The sequence below is a fragment of the Cataglyphis hispanica genome, chromosome 20, assembly GCF_021464435.1.
Source record: "Cataglyphis hispanica isolate Lineage 1 chromosome 20, ULB_Chis1_1.0, whole genome shotgun sequence".
NCBI classification, from domain to species: domain Eukaryota; kingdom Metazoa; phylum Arthropoda; class Insecta; order Hymenoptera; family Formicidae; genus Cataglyphis; species Cataglyphis hispanica.
In genome coordinates, this window is record NC_065973.1 from 1,070,501 (window position 1) to 1,098,455 (window position 27,955).

Genomic DNA, 27,955 nt, shown 5'->3' on the forward strand with positions numbered 1-27,955 from the left:
AGAGTTCATTCCGCAGCTGAGACATTACTGTCGGAATGAAGCTCTCGGGATAATTCTCTCGGGTGTTCTTAAAAGCGCTCGTCGAAAAACTTCTCGCGGGTCTCAATAATTCGCAGTCTCCGCTTCGCCAAGCGCCAGCATCCAGTGGAATTATATCGGTCTCGCGTATTCCGAGCACGTAGGACGGTCGCATAGTTTGAGTAAAAAGAAAAAAAAAGTACACTGCACCTTTTGAAAGACGCAGCGTATCTTGAATTCGCGAAAAATTTTGCACCATAAATCGCGCTGGGGATTCGCGCATCGGGCGTTTATGGGATTCCCCGCGATGAGGAATTTGCTTGGAGAGGATACCGGCACGTTCGCAACATCCCTACTCGTTATCCGTGACAACGAATGGCTTCCCGCTATTTTGCAGTCGGTAAATAAATGCTGAATGAAAAGAGGGAGAAAGAGAGAGAGGAAAAGAAAAATTTCTCAGTAATTTTGCGCGATCGGAATCCGGCGAACTAATCTAATTTGCAAGATTTTCAAATTGCCTGCGAAAATCTTTTTACTTACAATTAGCAAAAAAAAAACAAAAAAAAAACAGCAATATTGTAGCGTTTTTAGCTCGAGTGTTTTCTCTCTTTCTCTCTCGAATTGGCAATGTTTTTAATATCAATATTGATTAATATCGGCATTTATTGTATCAAATTGCGCGTTAAAAATATAAAATATGATTGATAGAAAAATTATTAGATATCAAATTTATTTTTATTTCTCTCACGCGGGTATTATCTCATGAGATGAATATAATAATTTAATAATACACACACCGTACACAGAAAAATAGAATTATAAAAGTATTTGTGATAACGTTACCCGATTTGATCTTTGTTGTCTTTTGTCTTATCTGCTCGCCGAGGAATCCAGAGCGTAACAATTTCTCGATGCGGGTGTTGTCATATTGAAGCCGCCCCCGCAGAATTTCCTACCAGAAACCGGAACGTTTGGAAGAATGGGTGCGTCGGTGGATTTCGGGCCCGCCTCTTGAATTTTTTCGAGCTTCTTCTTTTGCGCATAATACTTCTTTTTTAACTCGCACATCTCGTTACCCATTCTCTCCATATCGCCCTTGTAGTCTCCTAGCTGCGCTTCGTACACATTTAACTCGGCGACAAGACACTGCGACGAGAAACAAACTTTTGTGAGTTCCTCAAAAATGTCGCGGTTTGTTAATTAATTGCATTGTACGTTAATAACGACGACGTCTACAATATTAAAAATTCTATGAGCCTTTCATTAGCATAACCCCCGCGCGATATTACTGTAAATTGAAAGTATTAGATTTCTTTGACTCAAGCAATTGAATAGAAAGAATAATGATTACAACAGTGCAAACAATAAAACTCTGAAGAGATTTTTTTTTTTATACATTATAAAATTCTATTTCTCACTTTGAGTTTCTCTTCTCTTTTACGTAAGGCATGTTGGACTTTACTCAGGTCCGCTGTTGCCTGCGGATCTGACTGCTTTGTCATAATATCGCGGAGATTCATATATAACTTCTCGGTATCTCTTAGTTTTCTCTCTTTATTTATTATATTAGTAGACATTTTTAAAATACGCCTCTGCAGAAGGTGCACCTTCTTGACCATTTCGAAACTCGTAAGATCTGTGCCCTATCATGGAGAAAAGAGCGCAATTATTTACTGTGTAAAATAATTAAATGATTTAAAAATGAAAATTTTTTAATATTTCAGACTAAAATCTACAGCGGACTAAAAATTGCTTGCGCCTTGACTCTTGTATATATAATATTTAAATAAAAAAGAAATAATATAATTGACAAAGATCTCTAATATTATTTCTTGATATTGAAAGAACAGTCGAGTGGACGAATTTCTGGAAATTTTACAAGAGAGAAAATATATCTTACCTTGAGTTTCCTCCATCTATGTATATTCAACGGAGTCTGAATTTCTTCCTCGAGGGCTGTGACTTTAAGCCTTTCCCTCGCTAGGTCACGATTCAGATGAAAAGCTTCCTGCCGCAAGTCACTGATGTTGGCAATGCTTTTGTTAAGCAGCGTTTTCTCAGTTCGGAGCTTCCTCACTTCGAACTTGAGTAATCTAATATCATCCAATCGTTGATTGTAGTGCACCTCGCCGCGTTGCAACGTTCTATTTAGAATCTGCGTTACGTAAAAGATGGGACGGTTGAAATGTGTGTGTGTTAAAGAATATAAATTTTATTTTTCCACAAGGAAAATATTGTAATTTTTATATACATTTTAATAGCATCTGTCGAGATCAATTCGATAATGCAAGATTTTTAAAGATTATTTAAATTTAAAAGAGCATAAATGTGTGATTAATTTTTTCGAAAAAGATGTCTTGTATTCGGAAAAGTTCTGTTCTACATTTTTCAACTCACACTTTTGCACGAGAAATCATCTTTTTTTTCAATTGTACTCTTTTCTGACCTACCCTATACATATATACGTGTACATCTCGGAAAAGAATCGGGATCCTCCATTCAAGAAGGCCGAAATGAATGGACTTTTCAGACTACCGTTTTGCAACGAAGAATAAAAGCTTTCTTTCCAGGATGCGGCAAAAAGTTTCGCGAGTTTTGTTTAGCTCGATTCCGTTTTTCGCTCTCGGCATTCCCACAATCCGTGTCCGTGATATTTTTTTTTTTTTCATTTGTTATACGCAAACATAAAGTTTCAGAGTTGCTCCGGTACCGCACCAATTAATCAAATATTGAATTTTAGCTTTACCCGTTGAATTACGTAAATCTCGAACTAGGGTGCACGCGAGAGAGAAGGGGAGAAAGAGAAAGAGCGAACCTTTATCCTGCTGTACTGCAGGCTGAGCTCGTCGTTCCTGCGGACCAATTGCGTGCCGAGTATATCACGCTCGTTCAAAATGTTGTCAATGTCCTTCTTCTGCCGTCCAATGTCCATATCCGCCTGTCGTATGGCTTGCCTGAGGCGCTTTTCCTCGCGCTTCATTTCCTCGATTTCTCGACGCAAACCGGACACCTCGACGCGGGAGGCTCGCAGATCGACCTTGAGATCTTCCTTCTCCTTCTCGACCCTCCCCAGCACTGCAAGACAAACACTTTTCTGAAATCGCTTTCGACCCTTCCGTGTTATTTTTTCCCTCTCCGGCGATAAATCCCTCGTGGCAGGTTCATCGCGAATTTTGTTCGGTTTCTCTCCGGTCGAGTCGCGTATCGTCTCTTTTACATTTTTTTTTTCTTTTTTTTTTTTTTTTCGCGTCAAAATCTCGAATGGATTTGAACGTCGCGAAGAACGCGCAAATAAAAACAATAAAAATGAGAACGAATTGTAACAATTGCAACGTCACCGTGCATACCGAAACGTGTCTCTCTTTCGGTATGTTCGTCACTAAACAAGGTTTGGACGTGACATGCATATCGGAATACGTCTCTCCGCGTTTTGCCATTGTGTTCCGCGCATAGTTCGTTATTTATTAATTTACACAATTCAACGTTTGGCAGACTGACAATCGAGTCGATAACTAAATTGTGATGAACGATGGATTTAAGCATAAAATGTTTGGAAAATGTATATAAATCCACGAATGAAACTAAAGCTACGTAGACGTGAAAACGCAATGCGTCTATATTTACTCTATGCACTGCGTTATTTATTTATCCGCGTAACAAAGAATCAAGAATAAAATGTTATAATACACAAATAAAAATAAACTAACGCAGATATGAAAATATATATATATACGTACGTAGATATAGATTTTATTAATATAAATAGAGACACAAAAAATCACGGTAGAGGAATTTAAACAAAAAATGTGACAAAGAATGACTTTAATTAATTCATAAATTTAATGCACGCGGAAAATTAGTAGCTAAAATGTGAAATTAAATACACAAATATGTGTACAGATTAATATAAATGTTACAAGGTACGCGAGAAATAAAAATCACGGTACGGAAATAAAAAAAAAAAAAAAATGTGATGAAAAGCGAGTTTAATCAATTCGTAAACTTGACGCATGCAAGGGAAAAAAAGAAAAAAAAAAAAAACGAGATTGATAGTTGAAATTGGAAGCCGGCTGAAAGCGACAGCGAGTCTAACAATTAGACGTTAGGTCGGAAATACGGCTTACGGAATTCCTCCTTGATAAGGCTGGCCTCCTTTGTCGCAATGTCCTCCCTCAATTGCTCGATCTGCTGGCTCGTAATCTTCAGCTTGCTTTTCAAATCCCGTGTCTCCTCCTGCGCTTCGACAAGATTCTTACTGTACAGATTCCGCTCCACACGAACGGCCTCGAATAAGCTCTGTTGCTGACGGTACCTTGTCTCAACCTCCGCCAGACGCTTCTTATAATCGAAGATCTCCGCCTGTTTCAGCTTGGCCTCGCTTACGTGACCCTCTATCTGCCAACGCGTCGTGAATTAAATGCGTTGTTTGTATCATTTTCTGGCTTGTCGTACGCGATCGATCAGTTGCAGACGCCGAGAAAATGGGAAAGAAGTACATTCCAGATAAATTTTAAACTTTTATCGATTGCTTGGACGTAAAGTGTTTTTACGCACGTATAGCGAAAAGTTTCGAAGATATTATCATGTGTTTCAGCGAACAATATCACAATGTGTTATCTTAGTCTTCGATGTCCGCTCGAACAAATATTTATAATTGACGATATCCCACGCGAATCACTAGGAAAACTAGCTACTAAACTATTCGTTACGAAATGAAAATGATTGTAGAACAAGCAGTTTTTTACTTGCTTCTAATGGTCCGTTAGAAAATTTACATTTCGCATCTCGAGATCATTCTACGTTTCCTCGAATAGAGAATTTTTTTTTCAGCCTGGTAACTGTTGGAAAAAGCTTTTCTCCCAAGTTCTCGGTGCCGTGAAATTCTCTCTTGATAAGAGAATCAAACCTAATCTAGTAAATTACATGGTTATCTTCAGGATTTATGTTCGCGTCGCGACTGTGTAATTCTTCTCTTCAACTGGCGAAAAAATTTCTGCACCGCGGCTTTATCAGAGAAATTAAATTTGATTTTAAAAAAATCCAAAGTTTTCGGTTAAATGAAAAGCAGTGCAGTGCAAAGAGTAAACACCGGCTCGTTTTACGCTCGAAATGACGAATGGTTTTTTGATGTTTATGTTCTTCGACACGTGTTTGCATGCTCTAGTAAACTAACAGAGAAAAATAACAGTTAATTGCCAGTACTACTCATTGCCGCTTTAATTGGTCGTTACTAAAAACATCGGAGGCTATTTACTTTGTATCTGGCAGTTCCTACGCGGAGAATAGACTTCGCATTGCTAATTATCTGCTCAATTACCGTTCTAATTAACTAATAATCTTGAACAAATTACAACCGATGTGATTAATAATTTGTTAAAGTCGAGAGCGAGCTCAGTCTTATGAGAAAAATGAAAAAGAATATTCACTTTGCAATTTTATAATACAAGGTAAAGCGAAAAAGGAAAAATGTGACATTATGGTAAAATATGACATAAAATAAAAAGAAAAAGAAAAAGAGAGGGAAAAGAGGAAAAAGAAAATATTGAGAATATGCGTAAATGAAAAGAAGAATATACGTAGGAAGAAAAGTAAAAACATGCATAAAGTAAAGAGATAGGGAAAAATCATACAATAAAAATGAAATAAAAAGGAGAGAGAGAGAGAGAGAGAGAAAAGACATATGTCTGCATTTACTACACGATTTTACCACAATAATTTTGACAACGATAGTATAATATTTGCAAGCAGAGAATAAATATAATCTCTTTTTCGTAATTTGCAGGATTTTCTCTCCGTCGGTGCTTTTATTATACGATTTTTGGGATTAACGACGATTTTCTCTGCTTCTTTTTCACGGATATGCTATTATCTTCGGCGCCTCTCGCGCGAAAAACCTATAATATACCCTTTAATATATCCTCCTCACCTGCTGCTTGAATCCCTGTATCGCCTGACTGTACTTATCCCGCTCCTTCTCCACCATCTCCATCTGCTTCCTCACGTCGTCGATACTCTGCGTCAGCGTATCTAGCTCGTGCTCGACCTTTGTCTTGGCGTGCCCGCACAGCACTAGCTCGTGATTCAATCGCTTGATTCGCTCCTGGGCGGTTTCCCTGCTACGGGAGAGCATGTTCTTCTCCCGCAGCAGAACCTCGATGCGTTGCTTGTCGTCCAACTGCTCCTTGCGACAGATCTGCGCGTCGTGCTCCATATTCTGGATGTCGATCAAGGCCTGCTTCAGCTCGTTCTCCCGCCTGGTACGCTCGGTCTCGATCTTTAGCAGTCGCTTGCTCGTCAAATTCTTTTCGTGCATGTACTTGGCGCTGCTCTCTTTCGCTCTAAAGCATTCCTCGTAAACGTCGCAACGATTCGATCGCGTAAAGAGAATTTATATCCTTCGGAGGATCATTTACTAATATTCTCACGCTAATTACAGTCCATTACCTGTTGAGCTCCTGCCTGACGTTTCTCAATTCCTTGTCTTTATCGGCGATTTCCTTCTCCAGCTTTTCCATTTCGACATTCGCGTTATCGAGATCCGTTTGCAGATTCATCTTCTTCAACATGAGCTTGCTAATCTCCTTTTGCATCTTCTCGCCCGTCGACTTTAGCTCCTTCACCAGATTCTCTAGCCTCGCTATGTTGCTCGTGCTGGCCTCGATAGACGCATTCGCGATCTGCAATATAATCCGTTTCTTAGCATCTCCATAATAATAATTACGATTTTCAAATTAATAGAATAAATAGTGAAGTTGACACGTAAATAATTTTTAATACCATTTCCAAGACAATAAATATTCATTTTTTACCGAATCTTCGAAATAATTTGATTCTACTAATGATTCTAAATGACTACAATCTCTTGAATGACATCAAAATTTAACATTATTAGAGAAGAGGGATGCTAAACAATTTATATACATCTGGAGATTTTATATTCAACCTAATTATAATAAATTATAATTAATAATTATATTTTAATTTAAAATCTAAATTATATCTTTCTCGCTAATATTTCACCTCGAGTTCGTTTTTTTTCACTGCAATCTCTTCTTCAAGCTGCCGCGTCTCCGTCTCCGCTCTCTCCCGAATCCTCTTCTCACGTGAGATCTCGTTCAGCTGCATGCCGAGTGTCTCCTGCATCTCGCTCATGCGTTGATCGAGCTCGCTGTTTCTTTTCTCGAGGTCCTCCGTGTAAGCGGACATATTCTTTATGCGCTGCTTCATAGTCTCTATCTCGCCCACGAGTCTATCCCTCTCCTTCAGCAGGTTTTCCTTCTGCTTGCTAATGGTGATGCTGCAATTTTCGCGAAACTCTTAACGAGACCAATCCGTATATATTATTCTTGCAGCAACAACGGCAACCGAGTTTATTGCGAGCGTGAATTTGCCGCAAGCTCGTACGTTTTCAAGACGCGACGCAAGTCCCTCTTTTCTTTTCTTTTCTTTTTTTTTTTTTTCATTCACCTTTACGTTAAATATTCACGGGGGCACTTCACGTAAATTGAACACGATTGAAAAATTCTCATCTTCGAAATTACACGAAGATTATATTAATTGTTGTACTACTCAATGGACATTTCGCGAGTACTTAGCTTGATTGATTCGTTAATCTTCCGCATCTATCTTTGTAATATTCTTGATTTGATGTAAATGTAAAAAGTCGTGAAAAATATCAATTCTTATTTTCTTCGTACTTAAAAATCGCAAATTGAAGAGACTTAAAATCCTTTTACGAGAAACAGTGTGAAGAAAGTGTTGAAATATCGAATAACTGCTAAAGCAAATTTATTCTAACGAGTTACGAAATTTACTGTCACTTTCCGAAGCCAGCAAACTCGCGGTCGAGTTGTTGATATCTCGCTGCTTGTAAGCTGTACATAAAGCTCAGCTTAATGTAAAGGTCGATGTAAGCTTACAGTCGACGTTAAAGCTGACCAAGAATCAACGCGCTGCAACGTGCCGAGCGTTGAATATTCCGGACGTACACATCACGGCTTCTCTCGACCGCAAAACGGTTTCATCCAAGAGAGAAACTCCCCATCTCCGATAATTGAATTTCCGTTTTAATCTAACAGTGTAACGCGTCCGCATTGGTGCTTCTGGAATTTTATTTGGCCGGCGTACATTTATGTACATTTTTACGCCTCTCACTATCTCTCTCCTTCCTTTCTTATACAGGGCGCATGCATCGATCCCGACAGGCCGGATTAATCGGACCATTTGGTACAAAAAAAAAAAGAAAAAAAAATAAATAAATAAATAAAAGGAAAAAGGGAGAAAGAGAAGAGAAAATAAAAGACCGCTTTACTGCGAAAGCGTCCGGCAATTTAGACCCAAACTGCGTTATTTTTCACATCGCGGTTTTCCATCTCAGGGAATACGATGCAAGCGAATTCCTCCTTCCCGTACAAATAGACTCACTCCTTCTCGGCTGCCAGTTGCTTGTTCTTCTGCTCGATCTCCAGGCCCAATTTCTCGATATTGAGTCGCAAATTTTCGATCACCTCCTGAGCGTTTTGCTCGCGTGCGTGCGCCGCGTCGGCCAGCTTTGTCGTGTTAACGACTACCTCTTTTAATCCGACTATCTCGTCCTCTTGCTCTTCCACCGTCCTCCTCAGCTCGAAAATCTCAGACTTGATTTCGCCGATCTCGTTCTGGAGAAGCGAGTGCGTCGCGCGAGGTTTTGGCAAAAACAAAGAGACGAAGAGGGGAAATTAAAGGAAATTAGAATTGCGATTCGTTTGCTCCGAAATTAGATACGACTCGAATTTACCTTGAGCGAGAGGCACTGCTCCGACAGCTCCTTTTCATTTCTGTGCGCTTTGTATAAAGACTCGTAGAGCCTCACGTACTCGGCCTCAAAGGGCGCCAGCGCCTCGTTAGCCTTCATCTCATTCGTTATCTACGCAGATAAAGCGCTCTTTAATTCTAGAAATGCTAATTGTACGCTAATTACCGGGAATTCGCAGTTTGTACGCAATTATAATTGTACTATATTCGCTCTTGAGCTAAATTGAATTTAATATCGCGAAATGGAATCTTTCGAGTGATGTAACTCCTATTAAATTTTCGTGATAATTTCGTGGGGGGGGGAAAAATTCGATCGACAAACATTATGTAACGTGAAATTCAATGAACATTTAAATAGCGAAAGTACCGCGCAAAGAAATTTCCTCGAGGAACTTTGTGTCTGAGGCGGAAAAATTCTCTCCGATGCCGACATCCGCAAAAAAAAAAGACAAAGACTCTTACCCTCGCGTAATCTTTCTCCAGATTACAAAACGTGCTGCTCGCCGAGCTCCTCTCCGAGAACGCTTGACTGCTTTCGCTTCCGTCATCCTGAAAGCAGCATCGTTTCGTTGCCGTGACGGGGATATTTCAACGTGAGTGCTCTCGATCATTACCTATCCGCGCCACTCTGACGTATAGACGGCTCGATATTAATTACAATCAAGATGGGCATCAGCTCGATTCGAGCGAAAGTATAATAAATTGCGCGATCTTTTATAAGAAAGACTACATTTAATGTAAATTCGAGAGCTCTCGAGCAGTAAGATTTCACGCCAGTTCGAAACGATTTCTATCCTGTCAGACGTGCCAAGTTTCGAAACAAACTTGGAAAGTTTTCCGCAATGCTTACCGCTCCAAGTCGCGCGGTTAGGTCATAGTTATGTTAATTAATTCTATTTTAATAACATCGTCGCACGGTTCCGAAGTTGAACGTTTTGTCAGCCTTATTCTCTCCATTTTATCGTTAATATCGACAGGTATTTGCCGTATTAGAGAGATGGTACGTTTTAGAAATTATTATTTATTATACATTATACACATCACAAAATAACACATTGTCTAAAAAAATGAAAGGCAACTTTTACGGCAACTAGTTGGCAAGCACAATCGATTGGTACGTAATCGATAACACGTATATAAGATGCGATATTTTAAGGAAATATAGAAATTTAAATATAGTATAAAGAACTAAACAATTAATAAATTAATAATAAGGAGATTAAGTACCACTTTTCTGTATAAAATACATATATATATGTGTGTGTTTGGAATACATATATAAATATTTACTTACACCCTCCAAGTCCGCATTCATCTCCATGTCCATCATGATGTATCGATGAGATTACAACTTGTCGATAAATTAATACAGATAAATCTTATACTTTTTATTCGATAAATTTTATATTTGTCGGCAAGAAAAATATTGTTTTATTAATTTCTCAAAATTTCCACTTTAATTGATTGGAAGACTGTCGATTTTTTTAAATCAACTGATTATCGCAATATTTTAAATAATTACATGTATCAGTGTGTCGATGATAACGTAACGGGTGATGGAATGTTTCTGGTAAATCTCTATTGGTACCGTGATTTCGGATTGTGTTGACTAGTCACTATGACAACTCTCACCATATTGAAGCAATCGATAGCATATTAAAGCCTTTTACAGTGTATTAAAACGTAGTTTTCCAAGAATTGCAAGATAATATAATTTTATAATAGTCTCTCAACACGCACACGCATAAACTAAATTGTCAGATTTAGAATTGTTTCGATAAATTTGAGGCACGCTTTTTTATATAGACGTAACGAAGATAAAGTAAAAAAAAAAAAAAAAGATTTTTTACGGGGAGATCGGACACGTAACTTTGCTACATCGCATAATTAAAAAAAAAAAAAAAAAGAAAGAACAGCATTGCAATAATCACGCAATTTAAACACCTTGAATAACAAACTTTATTTACATTCGTATTTTAATACGTCCATTATACCGAAACCACAATGCATTCAAGTATTGATGAGACATCAATTGTCTCACGATCCAATATTGTGGATTACTTGTCGTATTCACGCACAGAACATACGGCACGCGCGCACACACACGTACACATATTCTAACAATTTATCCGCAAGTCCCGTTGCGTTCCTTATTAATTTAAAATCATTGACACAACGTCACGCATATAGAAATTCTATCGCTTTTCGATACCGATCACAAGTTAATTCGGCGTCAAATATGATCGTTAATGTCAATTAACGTTTCAACGTCGCTTCACACCCTTGGGGATTACCGCACTATTACCGATTACTCGAAATGCGATCCCACGTCAAACGCGCCAAGGATACATTTCTACGCGCGCATACATTTAGGCAAATAATACAAAAATAATTCCGAGGTACACACATTCTAACACCTCGTATAATCGGAATAATTTCTTATTTAATTGGCAGATCATAACTCTCCCTTGATGTATCGAGTGGATCAACATCACCATGCTGGAAAGAGCATATTGCAGCCGCGATAGACGAATCAATTTGCATATATGAGTAGCGAATCCAAAAAAAAAAAAATAAACCGTAATATTTTATTTTCCGATATATTCATGTTCCATAAAAGAGAGATATAAATATTAATTGTTATTCCCTTTTCGTACACTCGCATAGAGATCGACATTCGGGAAACTTGTATAATTTCAAATTTATATTCACACGACATCGTGATCTTTGATCCACTCTATATTTTATATCGTGTTCCGATTTTTTGTGTTTTCTTTTACGCTTTCTCTTTTTTTTCCTCTTTCTCATTCCCGCACTTTTTGCTTTTATATATAGTTTATCTTCACAGGCTAGCCTGTGACATTATTAGGCACAGGGGAAATCCTGATTACCAAAATGATTCGCACGTATATAAGGAGAAGGATGAAATATCTAGTAACGATCTCCGGAACTTTTAGCCAGAGAGATATTTCCTCGCATCCAAAATCAAAAGCACAATCGATATTCTAGCAAGGCATCAAGATTACGTGTAAAAAATAACTTCTCCGTCTCTAAGCGCGTTCGTAATCTTAAAGGTATATTCTCTCTACTCGATGTGTTCCTTACATGTATAAGGAAATAAATTTATCTTTCTCTCTCTCTCTCTAGCTAATTTTACACATCGTACGAGCATTCATGGGGACACTATATAATTTTTTTTTTCTTCGGAAAATTCTACCTATAGTTTACAATGCACACGCGATTATAATATACAACGATTTCCAAACTCTGACCTCGCCGAGCGATATTTCATTATTCGTCCATTTAAGAGGACATTATTACGTCCTCGAAAATCGATAATCGTGTCTAAATATCGAATTAATCGATACACAGTTTCAATTAACGCCATTCCTTCGATAAAGCTAACCGCAGCGAGAATCGATTCAATTTATAGAATCGTTTATGTATGATTGTGATACGTTCATTTCTTTATATTCCTGATTGTAATATCGGCGCAATACCACATTTCCCAAGCTAAATATTGTTTTCAATAGAGTCAATCAACATTATAAATTATTTTGGTTTTTAATCGATTTTTGGACATTGATATCAATATCAAACGGAAATTTGTTTGCAAGGATTTGACAAGACGTTGGTGAAATTGAAAAAAAATAATTTCTTTCTCGCTGTATAATGGAAACAAAAATTTAATTGAAAATTTAATTGAAAAAATTAGAAACGATATTCAATCTGTTCAAACTATTCGATATTATTCGTCGTTTACGACGAACGCTCGAAATAATAATGAGCAAACAACGATCTGTTCATTCAACCAGTCTTTTTATTAATCAAAACACACACGCACACACTCTATTATGTCGGGTGTTCGTTTCGAATACTATTTCTCTCTCTCTCTCTCTCTCTCTCTTTTATTATACAATTTTCAGACATTTTTAATAACGCGATGCTTTTATATTGATAATCGGAAGTATCCAAGTTTTTCGATAGGAACCAAATTCGTGTGTGAATTATAGAAAGAAGGAAACGTATTGTCATAAATTTGGCACAGAGGAGCTAGTCGTGTATATATGCATGTAAGTATATATGTGTCTGTTGTGTGTTTCGCATATGGATGCGTATACGCTACACACCTGTGTATATACTTTGAAATACTTCAGCGGGCAGTAGATGCTTAGAAATTTTATCGCGACGCGACCCGATCATTAGACGCCCAAAAAAAAAAAAAGAAATTTCGTTCACATTCTCTTCCTTAGCATTATCGTTATTCGAGTACTTCAGGTATGTACACATATTTATACATCACACAAGTATATAAACACTATACAGGATTTGATATTTCGAAAGTCTTAAGCTTGTCCTTCCGTGGAAAATCAACATCTATTGACTACCAACCCAAGTGTTTTTTTTTTAAAAACACGCAAATATGAAATAATTTTTCGGTTTCTATACATATAACGAGAGATCTAAACATCTCAAATTAAAAAAAATCTTCATGATACGATGATGTGTAACGACACTTATTTATATATTGACTTAAAACTCTGCTGCAATTAATAACATTTTACTCAAATTTATTATTTTAAATATGAGTGTGCGATTGACGTTTTAATAACTCTGTGAATGATAATATTTGATATTGTAACATATTATATGGATTTATGTGCCACCTACCAAAGATATTATCTACATCGCGATTATTATAAATATATCGTTAACTCTTAAAAATTTGTATATTTTGTTTAAGAAAACATAAGTTCTATCACACTTTGAACAAAAATAAAAACACAAATAAAAATTAGTTTATATATAATAAGATTTGGCAAAAATTATAACTTAAGAAATTAATAATCATTTTTAATTTTTCATTCGTACACCGAATTCTTACGAGAGCTACATTCATATGATGAAATAATCAGAATATTAACATAATAACGATAATAAAATAATTATTATAGCTGAAATAAAATAACACATATAACACATTATAAGAATAATAAAAATAATAATATATAAAGACGCTCTGGATAATTAGCTCTCTCTATACAATCTTAAGTCTCTCATGAAAAGAAAGAGACATACAGAACCTTCTTAAATAAATTTGAACAATTTACAGGGAACCTTACCATCTATCCAAAGTTAAATTGCGTTGTTGCAGTTGTCACGAATCGTAGTAACACTTTCTTGAAGAATATCTAATCACAATGTGTAAAAATATGAGCGATTAGCGCTGGTATATCTAATTTTACAGATTAAGTGCACGTAAGTGTATAAACAACGCGATAAAGTGATCTGGTGACAGCGATTTCCCTCCAATTTCTCTTTTTGTCATTATACGATAAACGCTTTTTCTGTGATTTCTCTTTTTACAAACTATTAAACATGGAGAATTGGGCAAATCAAATGCCACCAGATTTTATAATATATATATTTAATGTATACTTATATATATCACTTAAGAAGGATAGGAGAGAAGAAGAGAAGCAAGAACCCGAATAGTTTGACAATTCCGAATCGAATAACGACTGCTTCGACTAATGAAACAGCAGCTAATTCATTGCACTAAAATTTGTAACGCTGTGCGAGTATATCACATAATTACACCCGATTTGCACCGCTCTATTCCTAATTGTAAGAGAATTCTTTTGAATTATCGTTTCTATTATATAAGAATAATGACTTTATTACGATTGAGAAACGATTGCAAATTTACGCGAATATGTTACACACATCGAAAGGGAATACGTAACACACACGGGGATTTCAAATAGAAAATATAATTGGATTTGCAAACCACTCCGGAAATATTCAACTGGTGGACGTGACTTGCGAGACCGTAGTAAAGGGCGTCACTTGGTACAGGAAACACCTGTTGCATACTCTCACGGGTTTCGTGTGCCCGTAACGAGGCAGTGGGACGTTGTTGCTGCTGCAACGACCGCAAAACACTTTACCGCAATTTCGGCAATGGTGTCTACGTCGCACGACTGTGAATCCCGCTTGACAAGCCATGCATCTTGGCGCATCGTTGTCCGGTACCCAAGCGGGCGCTCTCTCGACGCATTCCTCCCCCCTTTCAGTGACGGGAGAAGCTGTAGAAATAAAAGAAAACGAATGTCAATTACAGTTGTGTAATTATGTGTCGAATGAGAACTATATGTGTCAAGGAATATTATATTTTTTGGGAGGAAAAGCTTGATAAAATTTTTTTATATATGAATCTGTCTATGCGAGAGAAAAAGTTTAATTTTACTCAGAAATTAAATAGAAATGATTTGACATATTTACATTAATATACATTTAAATTTAAAAATGTAAAACTATAAAAAATGTTTATGGATATCAACGGATAGACAGATCCATTTGCACTCTTAAGCGAAATTACATGAAGAAATAAACGTATCCGTACTCCGATCGTGTGTCAATGCAGTTTCTTCCGCGTCTTCGTATTCGGGCAATGATTCTTGCCGTTCGTGAATACTTCCCGTCTCGGCCGTGTCGCTTGATACGATCGTCGATTGATTCGTGGAGACTGAATTTTCATCTTTTGATCCTTCCGTATCTTCTATTATTTGACTACTGTTCATGAGAAAAACACATTTCAAAATGTTCCGCAAATCCGACGCGAAATTTGTTTGCAATTGATCTGCCACGCCTGCTATGCAAACGAAGAGGCGATGAACTAGATCTTCCGAGGATCTGGAAAAAAATAGTGATAATAATAGTAATATATTATCCTTTTTAAAAAATACACATATATTTCTGCTGAGAATCAAAGAAAAGAGAAAAAATACAGAACAAAAGATATAAAATAATATAAAAAAATAGGGAATTGAAAGAATGTGCGTGAAAGAAAAAATTCATATCAAGTATTAAATGCAAATTAATTATTAAATTCTTGTCGCTTAATGTTTAATAAATATTATGCCGGACGTCGTGCCAATAGACTGATTCAAAGCATAACATTAGTGTATATAACAATTAATATACATAACGACTGCGCGAACGAAGCAACAATGTATTCTCTTACCGAAACTTGGCTCTGATTTGATTTCTATTTGCGATCTCGGCGGCCTGCATCGCCAACGCGATCTCCTCGTCGTCTTGGCAGTCGCTATGAAACTCGCTGGTCTCTGAACTCGAATCACAACAGCTCGAACAACTAGAACTCGATGCTACTACGTTGGGCTTATAGTTCAAAGATTGATCGGAATTTCGCACGCCGGATACTGTCGACGCGTTGACTTGTCTCATCGCTCGCACGGATCTCTGCGAATTATTGTCCCTTGCGTGACGAACCGCTCCGTTCGGTAGCGTAGTCGCGATTGCAGTAGTCTCCGTCGCCAGACCACTCTTGTCCGTTCTTGGGCCTAGTCCGTCATTTATCATGAGATTACCGGAACTGGCATTCCCTCGTTTTCTCTTATTGTTAGTAGGCTCCGTGCGCCCGTACTTGTCTCGCTCGTGCTTCTCTTTCTTTTCAACGTCTCTTCTCTTGTTCCTCGCGATCTGCTCGGACTTGGATCTCCTATGATCCAATAACTTTCTGCTTTGCGGTGATGCGTTTCTGTTCGCGCAATGCGTTCCAAGATTGCAACAGCGTTGCCCGGAGCTCGGGGTGCTGCGCGACTCGAAATGATGAAGCCTCGGGCTCATGTGCGGACTGTGACTACCAAAGTTCGGCATCTGCCTGGTGTTTTGACCGAGATGTAAGCTGACGCCGAGGTTGGTCAAGCGTGGATTTAAACCTCGATCCGTGGAATTCGATCTGGAGCTCTCGGTACTCGTGGCCGATCGCATGATCTGCAGATGTCTTTTCTCCGCATCTCTTCTGCCGTGATGAGTCCTCTGTGCATTTCGATCCACTAATCTGTGTTGGTGTCGCCGTCGTTGTCTCTCGTCCCGTTTCTTCGTCGCTGCTTTATCCTGCGCGTATTTCTCAATCTTTTTACCAATCTCATCGATACTCCGAGAAGTGGACGGGCAGTTCTCGCATTTCAGATCTCCCCAAAACTCTTTCCTGGAGCTCGACGCATCGATATTTAAATTGAGATTTTCCCAGTTCTCGGAATAATTTATTTGGAAAGTGGATTGATTAGAATCACACAGGGTTAATTGGCCATTACCGTATGCTACACCAATGAATTCTTCGTTAGTGCCGTCAAAATTCGACGATATTCGTGGAATGTTTTTCCCATCGGATTCTCCGTGTCCGTTCGAGTGCAAACCGGATACCTCGATCGGATGATCCAACGCTACCTTAGCGCTTCTCGTACTGCAAACGCATGTTTGCACGCAATTCACGGGATTCTTTCTTTTCGGCGAGTTCATATTGGAGCAAGAATAACTGGTATTCTCTTGCGTATCTTCTTCGTCTGAGGCACCGCATCCCTCTCTCTGGATCTCATTGGCGAAGGTCTTCTTCTCTTCCGGGCTCTTGTCATATAAGCTAGTGTTCTCAGATGATATTACCGTACATATGCCAGAGTCCGTTTGTTCCGAAATCTCGTTCTGGCATTCGCTCGAGTCCAGCAAAAGATTCGAGAGAGTTTTATTCGCCTCTGAGATAAGTCTTTTAGAATCTAAATCGGGTAAAGAGTTGTCAGGTATATGCGCGGCCTCGCTGTCCACAGTACTTTCGCGAGAGACTTGATTAAGCAAATACTGCGTCTGCGGTATCTCTATGTTGTCGGAGCATCCCTCGAGCATATGAGTTACGTCGGGAGTGATAAAATTTCCCTCAGTCCGCGAGTGCTCGACGATATTCGCGGAAGTGCTGCTTCCAGCTACGTCCAATCTCACAATGTCACTTCGCGCCATCAAATCACATTTCTCACTAGTATTATGTTCGTCATTAGAAACCGAATCACAGTCATGAGGAAACCGTCCATTGTCATGCAACGTGTCAGAGAGCTCGCGTCCGTATTGCACTTGTTCACCGACACTTTCTCCATTACTTTGCCGCATCTTTTCGCCGCTATTACACATTATCTTATTATCACACCCATTCGAGGATATGTTTAAGTCTTCGCACCGAGTTTCCTCGCCGTTCTCCTGTTCTCTAAGTTCCTCTTTATCCTGTTCGCGCTCCCTGCTCGGCGACTGATCGACTCTCGGATCGCCTTCGTCTAAAGATTGAACCGCATCACTCGCTATTTCATCCATATTATTACCCATATTCTTTGTCACAGTGTAAAAGTCAATAATGAACTCTTTGCAATTCGGATAACCAGTATAAAAATTATGAACATATTCCTCCAAGTCTGGTATATCCTGACAGGCTGATTTCGTTGACTGCGTTATCGAACTGGATGGCTCTTCGTTCGAACATAATAATTTCTCCAACATGTATAATTCGCGATTATTTAACGTCCATAATAATTCTCTTATCTTGAGAAGAAGAGTCTGAAAATAAATCTTTGTTAAGAGACTGAAAATTTGAACTAATTGCTACACTTGAAGATAAACGTAATTCTCGATCATCAGAATTCAAGTAATTATAATTAATCATAGTACTAATTCTCAAGTCTCTTACCCTGAACGGTCTAAACATTTCGCTTATAGTATCGGACGAATTGAGGCACAACGGTCCTCCGGGTGGCGCCAAGAGTCCCGAGACGATAGCCAATCGCGGAATAGTAAACATCAAAGCCGGCTCATAATTGTCTACATCCGCTTGGTCCAACAACCCGCGTTCAAGCGCTCTCTGCAAAGTCTCCGAGAACAACACACATACGAGTTCCTGCTGCTCGTATTCCTTTGTTGACTTCACCGGTACCATCGCGCCGACATAACATAGCTCAAAGTCGGCGAAGAGCCGATCAAAGATCTTCAACGACTCGATGAGCTTCTCCAAGGATGGCTCGAGGGGATTTTGCGTCTGGAAAGGAAAGAGATTTAATTACTCATGAAATCAATTGAATAAGTATTAATAATTATTTTCTGTCCACACAAAAAAATCCATCGTTTTTTTAATCCGCTTTAACTTATATCTAGAATTTTATTCGTGCATCCAAATACCTTCAAGTTCATGTGGCCTTTGAGCGCATGCTCTCTCAGCAAGTTCCTGACAATCTCCAACGACTTGGTGAGAGCTTTCGCCAATGGCCTCATAGCTGAGCTCTCGGCCTCTCGGTTCATAATCGACGAGCCGGCCGCCAAGCACTCCGCACCGAACCAGAGCTGCCCGGCCAGATTCTCCTGCATCACGTCATCGGGAAACTTTACTCTGAAGTCCCGATTGGCGCGGCTCTCAGGTATCAGATCATCCATAATCTGATTACAGATAGTCAGCACCTTGTCCTGACATTGCCGCAATTGATTCACCAGCGTCGTACATCTCTCCGGCTCTTGTCGACCGTCGAAGGAGTCCAACTCGCAGGCGACCGCATTCAGGGATTCGTCGGCATAAAAGAATTGAGCCAGCAGACTTGTGTCGTCCCTCTGTAACGACAGAAAAAAAACGTCATTAAGTTAGAAAATATTTTGACACATTTAACAAAGAGTATTTCATTTAGCCTTAAAAAAAAAAAAGAATTAACTGCGAGATTATGGATCATAATGTTTATTCAATCATGTAAAAAAATAGGTAATGTTCTATCCACGTTCTCGCGTGCGAGAAATAAAAGTTCACGTTTGCTATATTTATAAACAAATGATAACGAGCGCCCACATTAAAACAATGAGTCTATGATCGCGTTTACGTCATAATGAAAGGGGGTCGGACCCACGTCACAATTAAAGGGCGCGACGGCGAGAGCTACCGTATTATTCCCCTTGGATAGGTCGGTACACTATCGATATATGACGTCGAGCGACATATAGGGTAAAGAGTTCAGTCGATTTAATCGTTTGCGCGACTAAAATTTTTCTCATCGACCTTTAAACGTAACGGAAATAATGACGTCGACTCCGCCGACGCAAGATGCGATGAAGCGTACAAAGAGCGTTACGAATTATTAGAAAATTATTATGCAGTACAATATTGTAGCGTTGTATTTCAAGATGAATCTAACGCTTTACAACCGATATCAGATCATGATGACTGTGTAAGCTCTGAATCGCATTCATCGTATCGATAGCCCGCGCGTTTTCAACAACAAAGTGGCGGATCGGTTAAAAAATTGTTCGTGTCGAGAAAATTCAACGCTTCAAATCCGATTACGACGGAATCCGATCCGAAAAATGCGATTGTCAACATTTCAATCTGTATTAAAAATCAGCAAACAAGAGAGAAAGAGAGAGAGAGAGAGAGAGAGATATTATGTAAGTAGTAGTTAACGTAAATAGAACAACACGAAGCCCCGGCACACATGAAGCAAAATAATTTATCCAACAAAATATATTTAAAATAAAGATAAATCGCGCTTGCAAATCATTTACTTTACAGATCATTGATCGTGCAAAGTTCAAACATGGATGTATTCTTGTCTTATCGATACAGATAAGGGGTCTTATCTTATGGAAAATATATTTACGATAACACGATAAATAATTATTAAAGAAATGCTTTCATACAATTAATAATATCGCTCTCTGTTATAAATTAAATTTTCGATTAAGCCGGGGGATTCTTTCCGCAAAATTGAAAAAGTAATTATGTTTGAAACAGAATGAAAACATCGCGAAGAAGTCTCCGCCTTCGCATATTGTATCGCGCGTCATTAGTGTCGACTCATGTATACGCAATAATATATACGTGTTTTTTAAACGTACGTGAAATTCACACACACACACACACACACACGACGGACATTACTAAACATATTTTTACCGCCGTACGGATGTGCTTGTTACTATTGAATCACGTAGTACTTTGAAAACATCTCACGCTTGCGTAGGTAGCGTGACAAATAAATCGATTAACCTTTTCTATCGATATCATATTTGAGTAGAACACAATGCTGCGCCGTAGCTCCCGCACAAGTAAAAGGGAAAAAAAAAAATTATACGACTCAAGGGAACGTATTCGTTGTTCCTCTCGTTCCACGAATCGCGAGATGATCATCTCGAGATATATCGCAAAACAGAAATATTACACTGATTTTTAACTGACAATTAATTATTATATTATATATATTATATTATATATTACAATTAATTTCGCATCCGAGAAAAACATGAAATACGCAGTAATCTTTTTCTTTCTCATGTTTGGAAAAAAATAATCACGAAAAGTTTCTCTTGAAATGCAAGTAATTGCAATCAAACGAGAAAAAATTTTTTTTTTTTTTTCTGTTAAGGATGAAAATGAGAAAAGTTGATGCTTGCGTAGTAAAACTTCCATAGCTCTCGTCGTCCCGCGAGAGCTTATCATTTGTTTAAAATATTAAAAGTAATGTAATCCAGGCAATCTGCTACTCGGGCATTTACGTAGAAGTACGTCTCGCACCGCAATGCATACCTTCAAATAATATTATTGCGTTATATACGTAGAGATATTGGAAGAGAGCTTGTAACTAAAATGTAAAATTTTTATATATATAATATCAACATTTAAATATTAAATATATTAAATAAAGCGATGTAATATAAATATTTGTATATTTACAAATGTTTACATATTTCTGTTTTGATGTCGTATGTATAAGATTTTATCAGAGATGCAAAATATTGGAATGATTGTATCATAAGGTAAATATTTTATACCGTCGAGATATCATTTATAGCAACATTAAAAGACATCGTTAAGTGACGTCAGTCAATTCGTGAAACTGTGTTCGACTTGAGTGAACGATATCGTTTAGTCTCTCTATTCGTAGAGAGAGAAAGAGAGAAAGAGAACTCATAAAATACGCGAAATAATGTTCGGCAAAGTATCCGGAAATACGAGCAACTTTAGCTCGAGTATTAAAGCGTCATGAATTTAATTTATCTATTTTATTTAAATGAATTTTTTTAAATGCATTATTTTCCGCTTTCAAAGTGATTTAAATTACACATAATAAACATTGTCAAATGTATTTAAAGATGATATATCAGTCGATCCTTTCATCGACTTACGCTACATCTTTTCTTATGCATTTAATCGATCTAACGGGCGAACAATTATCATATATTCGTTGACTCATATTTTCACCTTGAGATAATAGTGCTTAGCTCAGTTTTATTGAATCTCAAGATTAGGATTGGAGATGATTCGCACTGTCTCTATGACGTTTCTAGAAGCCACGAAGCTTTAGCGAATTAACTATGGCCTATTTCGCAATTACTGTCATCCGCTGTCATATAGAACACATAATTTCGGATAAACCGTTCTCTCTCTCTCTCTCTCTCTCTCTCGTACGTTTGTCTAGAATATCGCGTAAATACTTAGCGGTTTCGCTATAAGCACTCAACTGTTCATAACGATGATTTTAATAGAAAGTTGCGTCGAGCGGAGCTCTCGGTGCGAATCTACGTTCAATTCACGGATTAAAAAATTTCGACGTGCGAAAGTAAATGCTACCCGTTTCTAAATTATTCGCGAAGCACAAAATAAATGCCGTAGAGACCATCAAAGCGTGTCTCGCGTTTCCGAGATGCATCAATCAATGAGTAGCGGATGCGTTTTGCACGACCAGTCTAATGTCATCGGACGCGAGGAAAATGAGTCGGGGCGCCGCCGTGACTCATCTCGAATATCGTTGACCCCCTTTTTCGTTCACCACCCTATATACCGCCCCATGTGTCTTTATTTCGTGTCCGCGTCCCTTTCTCTTCGTTTCTCTCACACTTATATACACATACGTACACGCACACACTCACACGAGTTTTTCTTCTTCCTGTCAAATAAAAGCGTGATCTATGGATAACCGGCGTCGCGACATTGTCGATATCTTTAACATTGAGAAACGTCACCGGGAAGTGACGTTGGATAGCTTAATGAGAAATCGGTTGACCCTGACACGATTCATCCAGTCTGTTCAAAATAAAACGCTTTATCACAAAGGTCTTCCTCCGACTATTAATCCTTAAAGATGGCGTATAGATCATTTTTCCCTAACGATATTTTAATAATAAAATATTCCGAAGACTATAATAAATAAAAAAAAAAGTTTCAAATTTGTTTTTTTTTTTTTTTTAATTTTTGTTGTATCATGATCATTTTCTACAGATGTCAAGGTATATATGTACTTTTTTGTAGATTTTTTTCAAGCACTTTGAGACGGATAAAACTGACATATGTGACCCAGGAATGAAGCAAAAAAATGCGTCGGCTACAACGGTTAATAGTCGCGGTCATTAACAGCCACCTGACGAATCTCGCGCCGGTTCTAAAGAAATTTCTCCGTGGAAGATTTTATTCCGGCACCACGATCATTTCGACACCATCCGAAGCGTTCATTTCGCGTGCGCGACTCGGCTCTCTGTATCTCATTGAATTTCATCGATCCCTACTTTCGATACGTCCTCCAAGCGCTAAATCGCGCTTGAGGATTCGATACTATGTGACAGTATGTGAAAATAAATGGCACACGTATGAAAAATATCCTATTATCCTCGCTAATCGTCGAGGATTGATCATCCGCTCGAAACAGGAAGATATACGTGATGCTTATCACGATATTAGAAAGGCGTGCTTTATCTCAATGAAATGCGATACGATTTTTTTCTTCGAAACATTATACTCTTTTATCCGCGTTCGTTGAACGGAGCTCGTTGAAAATTCATGATATACGCGGTGGTACAATAAACATATACAATACACTACGAATACAAGTAACTGTAAACTTTAGTGAAGCGTATCAATCTTCTAGTATTCATAGAACACTGATTTCTTATTTCTCCTCTCGTCCAACGGTTAATTAACCTGCAGATGCATTAATAAAGCGTCATCGTATCGCATTATGCGTGAACATAACACTTTCCTACAGGTACTTGCCCTTCGAGTGTACAAGAGAGATAGAAGATTAATGATAATAAGCGAGAGTGCCAATCGTGGTCCCTTTCGCGGAATATTTTATTACAACAGCTTCACGCGACAGACGCTAAGCGATATATTAATCCCATTGAGATACATAGCGTGGGGGAATCGGAAAGAAAGTAGAAAAAACTACAGGCGCTTTGTGCGCCTCGAGATAATGCGTACAGTTGTCATCGCACGGAATCTTATTTCGAGTAACTGGCCGATTGATCATCAACTCGACATATGGTCGAGTATCGCTGGTGTCGAGCTTGCAATCGAATCCCCGAAAATTCGTCGCTTCCGCATTCGCGCTGAATAACGAATCTCGACTTTCGCTGGAAAATCCTTCGATATTTTGACGCATCGCATAGCGAGAAACGTTCCCGTAATCCTTTCCGCGAACTTTCCGCGACTCGGAATCGCGCGTGTACGCACGTACATACGTGATGCCGTGCACGCGCGCCATTCACACAGGTGTACACCGTCGTGTCGTGCGAAATTTTCACGAAACAGGTGGCAACAACGCTTGGGAAGTCCGTGGTTGAAGACGAGAGAGGAGGAAAAGGAACGAGTGCACGCGTTCGATCACAGCACGGCGGAGTGAGGGGGAGGCGGGGGGGGAGAGGGTGGGAGAGAGAGAGAGAGAAATAGAAAGGGAAAGAGAAAATAGATACTCTCTCTATTTAATACTAATGTACAAAGGATACTCTCGAAAATATGTGAATTTAAAAAAGGCAAAAATTTGACAAGCGTACATTTAAAAAACAAACTAAAATAAAATATGCAAGGTAAGATATTAAAGCGCACAAGCGAGACAAAGAGAAGAGAGAGAGAGAGAGAGAGAGAGACACGATGGACAAAGCGAGACAGAGATGACGAATAAAACGGAGATGCGGGGACACGGGGAAGGGAATACAGAACGGGACGAGAGCAGACGGAAGGTATGGAGCGAAACGTACTCGTGACGTACTCACCTTAGGCCTGTAAAACCATTTTCTGATGGACTCCATCATATCGCGATACCGCTGACGTCATCGGTGTGTGTATGCTGACGGATTCGTCGTCACTGCCCTCGTCGCGATCGAGACACTCGCGACATGTCGCGTTTCCCCGGAGCCACACTACCCCGGAGATTTGGGCTCGCACGACGAGTGACGATTAATGACAACCACGACGACGACGACGGTGACGGCGACCACGACGACGACGACGACGACGACGACGACGATGACGCGACACAGTTTATGCGTACCAGCATTGACGAGGATCGCGACGACGACGATGACAATGATCGACCTCGCACAACGATCTGGCTGCGTTGATCACTCGCGGAAATGCATGTCGACCGAAACGCGCGTTGGTAAAACTGAGCTGACAAACGTGCGGGCAGAGTGTCCGCAAAAAGACGCAGCTGCCTAACGCGCATGCGTTCAACGCGACAATCGAGAAGAGATTAATCGACACCGCGAGGTGCCGCGTAGCGGTCCAACCTTTGAACTACATAGAAGTACTAAGGATAGTAATGGAATTTCTTCTTTATCTCGATATCGAGATACCGACGAAATGCTATCATTAATATAATATATATATGTCACCGTAATATTTCTTTCTTGCGCTGATCGCGATAACACTTTGCATTCGCGCAATTTTAGTATAAATTCAAGTATATACGATCATTTTTATACGATTATATAAATCTTCATTATCAAATAAAAGTTATATAAATCTTGTATTCATTACAAAATAAATATTTCAAACTAGAATTTTAATTAACGTCTAAAAAAATTATTTTATGTTTTACATTGATAAAAGTCATTGATAACTGATAAGAAAAATATAGTTTATTTAAGCTATATATTTTTTCTTTCAAATACTATTTCGTCCATCTACAATCAATAAATGCAAAATGTATAATAATTTTTATATTATTTATATATTAATTAAAAATTATTTTTATATTAATTAAAATTCTAATTTGAAATATATACTTTTGGTTTTACAATCGACGAATCAATAATTATAATTATCGCTAAAAATATTATTTGTACAAAGGATACTGTCAAAACGTGAAGCAGAATTTCGTTCGATAATTTTCGATATATCGATATATCGTTTCAAACGAAAAAACATGTGCATTGAATTCTATTGTATTGACTTTTATAAATATAAAACATTTTATACATAAATATAAAATGTTTTTTTTTTTTATAAAACTGGCTTTTTCTGATATAACTTTTCTAACTTTATTAAAATCCATAGAATAACACATATAGCTACGCGCCAGTAATTACTTAATCATCTAAAACAATTATTTATACCGGTTTGGTAAGCCAGCCCATAGATAGTCCACACTTGGAAGGAAGATGGGCCAATTTTCGCACAATGTCAACTAATATTAATTACTGATAATGATTAGTCTCATTGTACGCCGCTGTCTAAGAGCATGGTAATCTGTCTATCGATTGTTATTTCAGGGTACTCCAGCTTTTCTCTTGGAGCGTATATAAAGATCCTTTCCGATCAACCGAAGCACAGTTTGGGCAGGACCTTCTACGAGAACAGCAGTACCATTTCAGCAACGACAAAATCTCAATCAAGGTGTGCTCACTTAATATCACTTTTCGCTCTTAATATCGTAATTAAATTGAGAATTATTAATTTAAGCTTAAGATAATCTTTTTTATATTAACTTGGAATTTTGTTTTAAATTTTTTTAATTTAAAAAAAAACGACAAGTTTTTTTATATCTTGAAAATTTTTATTCGCAAGTATGTCGATTTTATATAAGAATAAATGTTTGATCTATCCGCGATGATACACTATATATTGAGTATCTCTTTCTCTCTTATCGACGATTGATATAGCAGCAATTGATTACAATGGATGAAGATACAGAATTTTAAGAACGCGAAAACACAATACAGATCCGAAATTATAACAGAGATGGTGCGGTGTTTAAAATTTTCTTGAGATTTTACATATTTAATCTCTCGATTCTAATTTCACTTAAAGTCGATTAGTAGAGATCAGAATAATTTTTCCGTTTTAGAAATTCAATCAAAGTATGATTTGTTTAGGATTAATTGGAGTGTTGTTTCATTATTAAAATTTCATTCATTAAATTCATTTAAAAAATTCATTCATTAAAGAAAAGGCCATATCTTTCTCCTCTGATTTTTACAGCACTATTGAATTCTTGAAATATTTTTGTATACAGTAATTAATACACACTTGTGTCGATTTTTGAAGAGAGGATATAATAGCACTGCTCATTAGTCACGTTCTCAAATGAAGAAAATTTGATTCGCAAACGTCTCTCTAAGCGAAAGAATTCAATCGTCGCTATCGCAAATTATAGATTCGCATATCGTGGGAAGGTTCGAGTAATCGTATACGGATAATAGAAGTATCAATAGAGAAAATGATACATAATGAACAGATAGATTATACGGGGAAAGGTGGGAGAGAAACGGAACAATCGAGCTGTGGAGCTAATGGATTACGAAACGTACGACAAATTGGCCGTCAGCGTGAAATGGAAAATCCACCATACAACTTCAACGCGGCGAAATAAATTGTTTCTTTGGCATTTTCCAATTCCGTTCCCGCGCGCGCTCTAATATCATGCGCGACGAAAAAATTCCAGGTGCTAGAAAATAATAAATTATTTTACAACCGCCTTCAATAAATCGTCTTTAATCAATTAACTTTTGACACGCAAAATATCCATCTTTAATCGATCGCCATGTAATGATCTTCCATGTAATAAGTTGAAAAAGTGACAGATGCATATCAATGAGCAATATCTCGCGAGTAGCATATAATTCTCTTATCTAACGAGTCCTGTTTTCTGATATTGTAAGAGAAATAATAATGCAAATATATCCGTGTGTATTTGCGGAAAATAATTCATCGATAATTATGTCATCTCGCGCTGTATAATTTTCCGAGTCGTTTCCAGAATTCTGTCTGCTCTCTCGGCCTTGTTTTGCTACAAATTAAACATCGCTTAATATTATTGGTAAACGCGCGATGCACCGCGTGTTTATTGGCGTGTTTCCCTACTGCGACTCGTACGGTACATCCCTACGCAACGGAGATGCCGGTCACGTCTCTTATCCGCTCGGACACTTAGTAGCACTTACGCTTATCTTAATGACCAGGGACGCGCTCGTAGCGTTAATGGTCCTCTTAAAATTAGCACGCGGAACAAAGCCGAACGCAGGCTCTGAAAATTTTCGAAAAATGCTCCTCGCTCCG

The 27,955-nt window shown here is 38.2% G+C and overlaps 3 protein-coding genes across 4 annotated transcripts in view; 1 reads left to right on the top strand and 2 right to left on the bottom strand.

Annotated features, from left to right (window-relative positions):
• Nucleotides 1-27,955, top strand: part of LOC126856988 (pro-corazonin) — a 37,739-nt gene that overhangs the window by 8,205 nt on the left and 1,579 nt on the right. For both annotated transcript variants that reach the window (XM_050606049.1, XM_050606050.1), the window contains one exon: nucleotides 26,170-26,293. The gene's annotated coding sequence lies outside the window, so the exon portion shown is untranslated. The remainder of the gene's footprint in view (nucleotides 1-26,169; nucleotides 26,294-27,955) is intronic.
• LOC126857176 (cilia- and flagella-associated protein 58-like) lies at nucleotides 774-10,138 on the bottom strand. The gene is made up of 12 exons (XM_050606369.1): nucleotides 10,106-10,138; nucleotides 9,274-9,393; nucleotides 8,795-8,923; nucleotides 8,443-8,675; nucleotides 7,039-7,315; nucleotides 6,463-6,695; nucleotides 5,945-6,356; nucleotides 4,143-4,413; nucleotides 2,834-3,093; nucleotides 1,919-2,173; nucleotides 1,437-1,661; nucleotides 774-1,164 (listed from the first exon to the last, which is right to left on the bottom strand). Exons 1-12 carry the CDS (start codon nucleotides 10,136-10,138, stop codon nucleotides 889-891), a joined length of 2,724 nt encoding a protein of 907 aa, XP_050462326.1. The 3' UTR covers nucleotides 774-888.
• LOC126856894 (lateral signaling target protein 2 homolog) lies at nucleotides 10,747-25,112 on the bottom strand. Its single transcript, XM_050605875.1, has 6 exons — nucleotides 24,670-25,112; nucleotides 18,829-19,251; nucleotides 18,344-18,688; nucleotides 15,839-18,213; nucleotides 15,218-15,507; nucleotides 10,747-14,900 (listed from the first exon to the last, which is right to left on the bottom strand). Exons 1-6 carry the CDS (start codon nucleotides 24,706-24,708, stop codon nucleotides 14,617-14,619), a joined length of 3,756 nt encoding a protein of 1,251 aa, XP_050461832.1. The 5' UTR covers nucleotides 24,709-25,112; the 3' UTR covers nucleotides 10,747-14,616.

Bases quoted from the DNA above. Each gene is read 5' to 3' on its own strand.
- LOC126856894 (XM_050605875.1), bottom strand. From the start codon at position 24,708: ATGATGGAGTCCATCAGAAAATGGTTTTACAGGCCTAAG. The intron at 19,252-24,669 runs GTGAGTACGTCA...CTGTCGTTACAG, and splicing joins AATGGTTTTACAGGCCTAAG to AGGGACGACACAAGTCTGCT. The intron at 18,214-18,343 runs GTAAGAGACTTG...ATTTATTTTCAG, and splicing joins AAATGTTTAGACCGTTCAGG to ACTCTTCTTCTCAAGATAAG.
- LOC126857176 (XM_050606369.1), bottom strand. From the start codon at position 10,138: ATGGACATGGAGATGAATGCGGACTTGGAGGGT. The intron at 6,696-7,038 runs GTGAAATATTAG...ATTATATTGCAG, and splicing joins TGAAAAAAAACGAACTCGAG to ATCGCGAATGCGTCTATCGA. The intron at 6,357-6,462 runs GTAATGGACTGT...GGAATGCTTTAG, and splicing joins GTCAGGCAGGAGCTCAACAG to AGCGAAAGAGAGCAGCGCCA.